The sequence below is a fragment of the Onychostoma macrolepis genome, chromosome 19 (assembly GCF_012432095.1).
Source record: "Onychostoma macrolepis isolate SWU-2019 chromosome 19, ASM1243209v1, whole genome shotgun sequence".
NCBI classification, from domain to species: Eukaryota; Metazoa; Chordata; class Actinopteri; order Cypriniformes; family Cyprinidae; genus Onychostoma; species Onychostoma macrolepis.
In genome coordinates this window covers 16,478,594-16,490,315 of record NC_081173.1, presented here as the reverse complement: position 1 = coordinate 16,490,315, position 11,722 = coordinate 16,478,594, and the positions used below count along the sequence as shown (strand labels likewise).

The 11,722-nt window shown below is 36.6% G+C and overlaps 1 protein-coding gene across 5 annotated transcripts in view; it reads left to right on the top strand.

Annotated features, from left to right (window-relative positions):
- Window positions 1–737: 737 nt before the first annotated feature.
- Window positions 738–11,722, top strand: part of LOC131525486 (electrogenic aspartate/glutamate antiporter SLC25A13, mitochondrial) — a 40,151-nt gene continuing 29,166 nt past the window's right edge. The window contains exons 1-6 of one of the 5 annotated variants that reach the window (XM_058753156.1): window positions 806–866; window positions 1,438–1,488; window positions 1,620–1,674; window positions 2,266–2,408; window positions 6,855–6,970; window positions 9,383–9,522. In XM_058753156.1, the coding sequence (XP_058609139.1) occupies window positions 1,663–1,674; window positions 2,266–2,408; window positions 6,855–6,970; window positions 9,383–9,522 (411 nt within the window). In that variant the 5' untranslated portion in view covers window positions 806–866; window positions 1,438–1,488; window positions 1,620–1,662. The other 4 variants (XM_058753155.1, XM_058753153.1, XM_058753154.1 and 1 more) reach the window with 4 other exon arrangements.

Sequence of the window (11,722 nt, the reverse complement as noted above, 5' to 3'; positions counted from 1 at the left end):
TTGCTTAACATTTCTTCATTCTACATCATGAGCACATCATGTTTAACTGATAAAGAACCACATGGGTCTTATTCCTTCTGCTATGCATTACCTTTTGAATTATGTAACTTTTAAGAAAGAACATGCTTTATTACGCCAGACTTTCAGAAATATGTTCTGGTCAAGCTCAGTCACTAAAACATTAAATTATAATGGAAATAAAAAGCTAACATTGCCCAGTGAGATACTTATAGCAGCATGAAGGTGAAGTTAAGCTAATATTATCACATCAGAGTGAGTGTTTTAAAGTAAGTTATGTGAAATAATTCTACAAAACATCACATAATTCATCAACTCTGCTGCTAATGATTGATCATATCAGTATACTGCTATCTTCCAATCAAAATGATGTAAGTTCCAAGAGGATGCTGTAATTAATGGATTTTTGTGAGAGAAAGTCAGCGATAAACAAATAGCAATTAACAACAGGCTGAAAGAATAATATATGTTTCTTTGAAAATGGTTTTGAAATAAACAATTAAAATATTTATTTATATCTGTAGTATATTCTTGTGAAAGATGAGTGCAGATCACCCAGTAAAATTACAAATAACATTTGCTCAAGTCAAAGCAACGGCTTCCTTTAAAAAATCACCCCTGATATTGTATAACTAACTAATGATTAATGATTAACGTTCTTACAAAATTGTAAAAGACTGTTATTTTATACAATGTATGAAAATGATAGGGACGATCTACTGCACCTAGCTCTTCCTCTGCGAGCAACAGCCGCTACTGTCCCGCACGTGATCTCCATGGAAACGTCATCCGGCTCGAGAAGCCTTCCTGTTGCTATAGTTGTGTGCTAGCTGAGCATGGCAGCAAAGGTAAGCGCTATTCTCGCACAGAAACAGCTAGGCTTTCGGCAGACGAAAACAGCTCAGTATTTGATCGCGAAGCATACGTATATATCCAGAAAACGTTATTGCAGGATACTGGAGAAACGCGGGGGAGATTAACTGATAACCTTCAGTACACAGCAGCCGGTGTGACAGAGCTAGTTAGCCTGCTAATGTCCTGGGTGAATGTTAGCGTCTCTCAATGACATTGAGGCATAAGAGCACTTCAGAGAGCTCGGGTGAAGCATCCAACTCCTGCAGATAGACTGTCCAGCGTCTGCTTGAGTGCTTGAATGGGTGTCATGGGGTTTATAGGATGCTAAACATTCTTGAAGTGAGCTGAAGTTGAGCTTGACATTACAAGTGCTTGCCTGGGTTCCTTACATATAAGATGCTTTTAATAGTAATATCAATTATTAAATCTAATATATGGTCACTATTACCACTGGAATGTCGTTATAAAAAAACCTTAATCCTAAAATAATGTTAAATGAGAGCACCTGGCCTGATGTAGATTCATTATGAATGTATGTGGATCACAATGTGTTTGTCTCTACAGGTAATGATAAAGAGGGCTGATCCAGCAGAGCTCAAGTCTATTTTCTTGAAGGTATGTCATCGCTTATCTCCCCTGAAAGTCTAGAAATGAAGGGATGGGAGTCGTAGCCCAGCATCTAAGCACTGGTGTCAATGACGTATACCTCTATCTGATGTAACCATTTAATAAATTTCTCATTACAGAAAGAAAACCTGAGGATTAATTTAAAAATGCACCGAGCACTGTATGGAACTCATAGTAAGTTCACATGAATATACGAAGTGGAGTTCCGTAAACGCACAAGAAGAACTTTGCATGAATAACGTATTTTAATAGCATCTTAAATGAATCTAACAGCAGTGAACTAACACACGCTTAATATTCCTTTCAATAATCAACCTTTTTCTTTCCTTCTGATATCTGCTATTAAGAGTAGAAAGAGTGTAGACCTTCTCTATGATTGTAAGATGTTTTGTCCATGTTGCCTTTAACTATGAAGGTCATTTTTCTTTGATTATATTGTCCTGGGCTTGTAATTCTGAATATTTATGACTACCATTTTGATGCGATGTTGAAATGTATTTTGCCATACTAATAATCATGAAATACTGCATTGTACAATCACTGTATTAAGTGACTGTTTCAATGACTGCTTTGAGTTTGCTGGTTTATTGTATAACATGCATCATATTTTATGTAAATAAGATTGCTGATATTTTGTGAACAAACATGTAACAAAGTATTTTATTCTCTATATCTTTTCTGTACTGCAGTGGCCTCAACATTTTATATATATATATATATATATATATATATATGATATTATCCCAGTTTTTTTTCCTTTCACAGTACGCCAGTGTGGAGAAGAATGGAGAGCACTACATGTCCCCAGAGGACTTTGTGTCCAAGTTCCTTCACGCACAAACAGACATACAGCTTTCCAAGGAGGCCACCGGTTTACTGGCAGGTGTTGTGGACCAGACCAAAGATGGGTTAGTATTTATTTCTATTGCTGCTGTTAAATTTTTATGTTGCACTTGAGCCTTTAGCAGGTGTTAGTTTGGAAACAAATCAAACTGTGCTACCAAACACAAAACAAAAATGCCCCCTAAATAATACTGTTGAATTTTCAGTTTTTAAACGACAATAACCAACACACAGCGTGCATTTGTGTTTTTCATTAATAATTCACGACTTGTGTAAATTACAGTTTATAGTTCATTTGATTCATAAACAAAGCCTTTGCTGTGAAATGGATGTGGATTATGCTGCGGTATCTTCCGCTTTTAATCCTGCATTAGGATGAAGGGTCAGACATCTTAACACGCCACACTTTGTTCAGGTGCTGCTCCATTCAGGCAGCACGGCTCAACCCCTTTTTGCATTAATATGTATGCTTTTAATGATACATAATGATGGCCAATGATACGCAAGCGTAAGTCCAAAAAGATTGTGCGTTACCACGGAAACCAGCCGGGCCGCGTTCCGTGCCGAGTGCATGTGGTCATGCGGCACACATTATTAGGGCTGCCATAGACCAGGAGAGGTACACACGCACTGTAATTGCCTGTGCCATTCAGCTCTCATGCTTTGTGCGACTTTGAGGATGGATAAATTGCTGCATCTCAGCTATTAACGGATAACTATTAGGGAATCATGGCTTGAGCTCTCTTTCTGAACATCATTTTTTATTTATTTGCAAGGCTTTGAGTAAAAAATAGGAGCGGCGTTTGATTTAATCAAGATTATGGAAAAAAAGGTTCAAAGAGTATGTTGGTAAGCATTGTCTTTTCGGTTGATCTTTTTTTTTATGTTATTCGCACAGTGCGTGTAGGTTACTGAACTAGTTAAATAAAGTACTGGATATATATATGGATTTCTGAGGTTTGGTCGTAGTGGCGGCTGTGGTCGGGACCTTCATGGCGTAAGGACTGTGGAATGTTGCAAATGAAGAAACGTTCATTTTGAGGCCTTCGTCCCAGAATTATGATGGAATGAAGCCCTCACAGCGGTTCATATTTTTTAAAAATAAATTTATGTACAAATGAAGCTCGTTATAATGTTGAAATGTATTCAAAATCTCCATCTTATCCATCTCTAGTTAAATCTGTTTGTGTGGGTGCCGATGTTTTTGCTGAACACGACATGTTTTACAACCGAGGTAGGTTTTCATCTGATTGAGATGATTCACAGGTTATCTCTGTTTCATGAGATGGATACAAACAGCATGATGCATTTTCTACCTCCTCCTGAGCTGGAATAAATCAAGTGATATGGTGACATCCATCAGGCACTGAATCACTTCTCCTTTATTCACTCAGCCCTGTTTGAGCGGCATCCTGCCAACGGTTCTGAATCATTCATTCAACACATGTAGACTTCCCTGCTGATTCAAAGATCTGCCAGACATTCTCTCCTTCTCTCCCTCTATCTTTTCTCCCCTCTCCATTTCTGATGGAAAAACTCCTCAAGTGTGAAACTCTGTAGCCTCTCGGGGGTTAAAACTTTGTAAAGAGCGCATGCTGAGAAAATGGCAGTCCGTGCCCATGTGGTTTCAGGCTGGTCTGAGGTATGCACTCAAGGAAAGCTAAACCAGCCTGCGTCGCTCTGCATCCACGCTTGTCAGTGACAATGACAGGGCCAGAGCTTATTGAAGGTGCTCTCTCTTCACCTGTCATGGATAAAAGCTACTACGCTAAACCACTGAAATAATAAGTCTGTAAATAGTGTTTCTGCTAAGGACAGTGTTTACCAGCACCTTTCTCTTTTAGAACCAACACAATTTAAAGGTGCGTGGCACCTGCTGGGAGATATAGGGAAATGATTTGTAAAACCTATGCCTGTTGTGATTAGCATAACACATTGAAAATTGATAGCAGCACAATATTAGAGATCTATGAAAAATAAACGGCAAATGTATTGGTTTTTATAGTATGTCTCTCTCCAGAGTTTTGATGATTGCAGTGTAAGATCAAGAATTTCAAATTTTTGCATTTATTTAATGAAAAATACAATAAAAACTGTAATATTGTGAAATATTATTACAATTTAAAATAACAGTTTTCTATATTAATATATTTTCAAATGAAATTTATTCCTGTGATGGCAAAGCTGGATTTTCAGCAACCATTACCCCAATCCTCGGTGTGATTTGAATTATTAATTCTTATTATAAGTGTTTAAAACAGTTGTGCTGCTGAATATTTTTGTGGAAAATGTAATGCATTTTTTCAGGATTTTTTTAAGAATAGAAAGGTGAACAGAACAGCATTTATTTGGGGGAAAAACATTCTAAATGTCTTTACTGTCACTTTTGATCAATTTAATGTGTCCTTGCTAAATAAAAATATTTATTTCTTTAAAAAACTACTGGCTACTGACCTCAAACTGAATGGTGGTGTATTTAAAAAGGTTTTCCAGTTTAGAAAAACACAGTTCCACATGAACTACCCATATTATTAAACCATTTCAGTATCATATTTGAGAGAGTTTTTGCATTCCCCATGTTACCCTTCTGGTTCTGTGCCATTTTAGTTGATGGTTGGAAGATGTTTTGCATTGGCCTTATTACTCAAGCTTCAGTTTAGTTTGTTTTTCATGGCTACGGCATCTTAGCATGTTTGTGTACCAGCGTAATTGTTCTCTAGTAGTCAAGGAACTGCTAATCAACCATCATAAGCCTCATGTCTGGCATGGTGCTGGGGAAACTACATGCACAACTCATTTTTGTGTATGTTGATAGGAGGGTATTTAATGCAGATACGCTCCCAAAATCAATTACAATGATCATCAAACTGATTTGAAATGAAAGCAATACCATCTGGTGATTAGTTCATTGTTTCCTTCCATTGGTTTCTGGTGTCGGAGATACATTTTAATCACTTGCTGAGTTTTGGTAGACTTTTCTTTTAGTAAAAGCAGCAGCATCTGTATCATTTCTCATTGCTTTTTGTTTTTAATCATCGACGCCCAGGCCCAGCAGATCGCCTTTGTAGCTCTCCACCCACTCTGAAACAGCAGGCTCCTGTTCTCCTACTGTCAGCTTAGTTAATAAAACAATTACTCTTGACTCCACAATGTGGCTGATTTGGCATGCTGGAAGCGCGCAAATTCTCAGTTCCTTTGAATTTCATCAGTAACAAAATTAATTAGAGTGGCCACGAAAATGTAATCATTGCTCCCTGGAAATTGAAATAAATTAGAGATGCATGCATTGGGACTGCTCGTTAGCAGTGACCTCGAGTAATTGCTGTATCCATTTGTGAAATTCATAATGGAGTTGAGGCAACTTTGAACTGCGCTTAAATAAAGACTAGATTGCATGGTCCCCAGGGTTTCCTATGAATGCTGAAATTGCTTATTTGATGAGGTGGATACGTGTGTGTATGTGTACGGTTGTGTGCATGTTTATGTGTTTTCTGATGTTCGGCAAATGTCATGCTCTCCATTATGATTCAAACTTTTAGTCATTTGCAGAAGTAGTGCTGTTCCCCTTTATTGATATAAATTTTTTAATCTTTCTGCAGGTTTGCTTGAATTTTGTTTTGAACAATAGCACCCGTTTATCCTTACTGTAAAGCGAGAACACATATAGGAACTAATGAAATAATCTTATAATTGATATATTTAATAATAACGGAAAAATAACAGCTTCCTAACTCTTTCTCAAAATGTGCAGAAGCAGTCAAAAGTTCGGTCACACCTAATCAATAGCAAACCATTTTCTTTTACTCTGGTTCAACTCTTCGTTGAAAAAGAAAACAAAATGAATATTTTAGTTTTGTATAGAAATTCGTACAGAGATTGCATTTATTATATCATTATTATATAAATATATTTAGAAAAATATTTTAAAATATTTACACATTTTAGTTTATATATTGGCTTATTTTTAAGCATTTTTAGTATAAGCCTGCACATAAAAAGACCACAAAAAACACTGTGTCTCCTTTTGACTAGTAGTCTATGTGTATACTAGTAATTCCTGAGCATTTCCTTACTGTACTGCAGCGTGACTTGTTGTAATCACATTATTTACTGAGTTCCCATCCTGGGGGCCTTATATGAACTGGTCCCATTTTCAGTAAGGTAATGACATTTGACAGTCAAATTGGAAGCACTTCAATCAAGATTGGGATCATTGAATAGCCTGTTATGTCAAATTGTTTTGTCATTCACTTAATCTCTGGGCCTAGAATCGAAGCTGGACTGTGTGTTTAGATGTTTTGTACATCATAATTTTAGGCTGATAATTACAGTTGAACAAATCACTCAAGTGTCAAGTGTTCACAATGAAAATATGTGCTACCTTTTTTTGTTTGGCGACGAGAAGCAGTAATCAGTGAGTGATACCCTCTCATCATTCAATAATGTAATGCCAGGCTGGTGAAGTGAAGTGTCCACAATATGTAGGCTGTAAGTCTGTTTGTCTCCATCAGGTTGATCTCCTTCCAGGAGTTTCTGGCTTTTGAGTCGGTGCTGTGCGCTCCGGATGCTCTCTTCATGGTTGCCTTCCAGCTCTTTGACAAAACTGGAAACGGAATTGCCACTTTTGGTGAGTGTACAACACTCTTCATAAAACAGAGTTCCAGCTCAAAATTCTGATTGGATGAGCTGCGTTTGAAGCCGTTGTAAAATGTTCATAAAAGTTCACCTGTGACTGCATGCGTTCTGTATAAATGGGTCTAGTTGTTGTGTTGGTTGGCAATGTCAAACAGGCTACAGTTACGAGAATTAACTCGTAATTACTTGGCAGAAAATCTGTAAATGTTTTTTGAACATTGGAGTCTTTTATTAATCTACAGTTGCCATGATTTATAAAGGCTAAGTCACTCAAAGCCTCGTTAGGCACTTCACTTTTTGTAAAAGCAACCCTGTTTTGTTTTAGTTTGCTTTGTTTTGTCTTGTTGTTTTGCTTTGTTTTTTGTTTGCTTTGCTTTGCTTTCTCTTGTTGTTTGTTTTTTGCTTTGCGTTGTTTTGCTTAGTTTTTTTTATTTGCTTTGCTTTTGCTATTTTGTTTGCTTTTTTCATCACAAGAATTTTCTAAGAATTTCAAGCATAGAAATTCATTTCAAGTTCCATTACATGAGTATCCTTGTTTTGGCCTAAACTATAATTATATCAGCTAAATGACTAAATCAGTGAGGTTATCGAGCATTATTCCAAAGCCACCGGCCTCAAAACAAAGGGCTAATGTTAAGTAGTCTAATCTGAATGCTTGCTTAGACCAAAAGATTCCTGTCACTTAGCAAACTACTACAGGATCAGTAAAGGTAAAACTCTTAATCGGGTTTATTCATCCACTGCCAGAGATCTTCAAAATGCAGATTTCGATTTTAAACAGTCCCTAGTGGACATCAGTATGATCTTCCGCTTTACATTCATTGCGGGTTATCTGATTTCAGACAAGACTAAAAACAGAGGATAGTAATGCGCTAATAATATGAGAAGTTGCTTTTGCAGTTATATTCATGTTGCAAAAGAACTTGGCACAGGAAGAATGCATGTGTGTATCTCATGCGTTAAATTTCCCTAATTGACTTAAATAGTCTAATTTGCCTTTTGTAGGTGAGACCTGTCAGATCAGCCCATTTCAAATGCACTACCCAAAGTGCCTAGGCGGAGAGAAAGAGACTTTCATCAACCTGTTTTAGTCAATAGGGAATAAGATCAGATAATACATGCACATATGCATATTTTGTATTGAAATGACTCTGTTATTTAGAAGTGATGTTTCTGTGCCGTTCAAAGGTCTCTTGTTGTTCATGTCGTCAGTGGTACGACTGGGTTGAGCTGTAATGAGAACGTATAGGCAGTATTTGTCTCATACACCTGTTTTTCAACTGCAGCAATCACGTCAACATAAATAGCAAGTAACTTCTGACTAAGATTATGGTCATGTCAAAATCACTTTATTGTGATGCGCTACAGAGGGTAGGAAAATGAAATGCCGCTCTGTGTTAAAGCGAACTGGAGACTCCCGTTTATAACCCTCTTAATGTCATTAAAAGCATTAAAGGTCTCTTGCTGTTACATTAAACAGTCTTTTTTTCACCATTTAATAAACCCTGTCATTGCAAGTCATATTATGAAGGGATATTTTTAAGGGTTTGGAAAATTTAGGTTTTAATTAATGAATTACTAGGGTTTTTTTCATTTTTCTCCCCCCTTCAACTTCAATTAGGTGAATTAGAGGTAATAAACTTGCAGGCTGCCATGCGACTCCAAAGCGATATAAAGAAAGAAGGACAGAGACGTGTTGACAGGTTCATAAACACTGATAAAATAAAGGTCTGGAGTAGCTCCACAGTGGAACTCTGTTGTAATGCAATATAAAAAGCATCTGCTAAATGACTGCTTACTGTATATAATTTGCCATAAATGGGAAAAACCTGTTGGAACAGCAGCGCTCCATGAGGAATGCTTCTCGGCAAAACCTTCAACCCCATTTTTCTTTGCTTTTATTGTCATCTTCAATGCAAAGACATATTTTGCCACTTCTGTTTAGCCTTTTATTTTCTAATTCAATGAATATGTTTTATATGAGTGAACAGTTGAATTGAAAAATGAGTCAAAATGTCTTTTTTTGATTTGATGAATGAATACAGTTTTGTGTAAAACCTGTTGATCAGGTTCTCCCTTATGATTTGAGATGATCCAAGAGCAAGAACATCTGAATTTTTGTATAAAGAGTCAAGTTAAATATGTGCCTAATCTTAAATATATCTTCTTCATTTTATATAATACATTTCATAATGGTTTTATTATTATTTTTTTTCAAAATGCTTTGTATATTTTCATGTTTAAATAAATAAAAAAAAAATAAAAAAATCAGTTGCATTGTATTTCTAAATAAGGTTTACTTTTAGACCCTTGTTTTGGTGGTACTAAAATCTAACAATGCATAGTTTTGTAACTCGATCCTCAACAATGACATTTCTGACGTCAGGCTTATCTCTGATTTCAGAGGATGTGAAACAAGTTTTCGGTCAGACCACTATTCACCAGCACATCTCCTTTAACTGGAACTCAGAATTTGTTCAGCTCCACTTTGGCGCCGAGAGGAAGAAACACCTTAACTACGGGGAGTTCACTCAGTTTCTGCTGGTGGGTATGACTGCTGTCTAATTTCTGTCTGATCCACTTGCACCCCACCTTTCTTGCCACGTACGCCCAAACATGTTCACTTTCATACTATCCCCGTCACATACTTTCCTTCACCGCCACAGAGCTCGGATCGATGTAATGTCTTGTTTGGTATATTTTGTGCCTGGTCTCGCCTAGATTGACACACAGTTCTGGGCACCGTTTCCCGCAGCACAACGAGGCATATTGACCTAGTTAGTCATTAATGAAACACTGGAGTTATATTCCGATGCCAGCATTTGTTTCTCATTAGGTGACGTAACCTCAGTGCAGTCTAGCGATTCCCCGAAAACAGGTAAAGGTTTTCTCCTGCAAGAAGAATAGCAGTATTCCTTTTGTATTTGTGGTGTGCAAGACATTTTCCAATATAGCGTCTAGACCTGAGAGCGGGCAGAGGGGGTGTGAGGGGTCGGCTGTGCCAAGTTTGCATCTACGCTCACTATATCTGAATGAGCTTTTTATATTAAACTTAACTTGGACCAGATGGGTTTTTGGGAAACTGCGAGAAACACGCCGATATTGTGTTTGTGGCCAAGACGGGATTAATTTTGTTTTTGGAACTTGAAAACGATGAAAAAACACATTTCCTGTTTCATTTATTTCATTTTCTTTGAATTGGCAACTTTTTTATGGTCGTTTGGAGTGATTCGAAAATCCGGTCAGTGTTAACGGTTCGATTTTATCCACTACAGCACTGATACAATATCACGCTGCACTATAAAAATGAACCAGCAGCTTCACATACGTATGAGGAAAAAAAAGATTTACTCTCTATGAAATCTACAAATTCTCCAAAATTATTTTCCTTTCCTTTATGAATGGAGGCTTTCCAGCACTGACTTCATGTCAATATGACCACCTGCAAATATGACATGTCGGAAATCTGGCTCTGCTGTCAGAAATTGTATTACTGTCATAGCCAAAGGTCTAAGATCCAGCAATTTCTTTAACCTGAACATAGATGATGAGATCTTTAAGACTTCTCAGATATTTCTAAGCAGCTGTTTAAATGCGGTTTTAATGCCAGCGCTTGAATTGAAATAATTGACCCAAACAGAGGTGGCTCATCAAATGTTTTTATTTGAATCCAAAGACAATTAAAGGCACAATAAATGCCATGGTGGTTTCAGTATTGGCTTTCGGGGGTTCAGTTCTTCTCCTCCCTAAATAAAAAGCATGCTTTTGAAACACTCACAGTTGCAGTAATTTAAGGTTTTAAGAGACTAACTGTAAACTGTAAGGAGCAGATCCACAATTATTATGCAATTCCACATGCTTGTGGCTGGAGCAGCACAATGCAAGACAGGAAAAATCTGTAGCCAGATAATATTTTGCTCTACCTCTGCCCTTGTTTTATTTATTTACACTACTACTGGCATTTCCTCCTTGTTTAAAACATTGTTTGTGTGTTTTCGAAAAGCACAGGAGCATGTACAGTGTAAGATATAAAGCCAGCTTCTTTGTTTTTTCAGCATTTGCTTTAATGTGATTTGCAAATATTCAAATAAGTATACTGATGTGAAAAATAGGTTAATAATAGTGAAATTACTGGCAACAATCTGTAACTGTATTATCGCTGTATTTTTATTTGGACAGTGACATTTCTATAATATCAGAAATAGGTTATCACGGAGTCTGACATTCAAAGCTTTGACATTTTCTCTAATAGTGTTTTGTGAGCAGACGTTTCTTCTATACGAAGACACGTCCATTCGCACAACAGACCTATATTTCTAGTGTTTTGGAGCGGTAGCTCAATTATGCGGGAAGAAAGAAAAACAACTCTCTTTAAAAGCCTGAGATGTGTAAGAAAGTCATTCTCGTCTCCTGATGTGATACTGCAGCCGTTTCAGATGAGTTGCGCAATCAACAAAATGAGTTTCCTCTCCAAATGTCTTTTCAGCAGATGTCTTAAAGCAAATAAATTAATTGAAAATCACAACAAACACATAAAATAGTTATTTCTTTGAAACATCATGAGCGTATGAGCTGATACTTTTATAAAATATTTGTGTAAATATTTTTTACGTTTAAAATATTTTTATTTATAAAAATTTTGGATTTTCAAATATAATAGCATTTATGATTAAGTAAAATAAATAGTATTATAATTGATACATATACAGTAAATCATTATGATATTTTAGACTAGATAGATTTA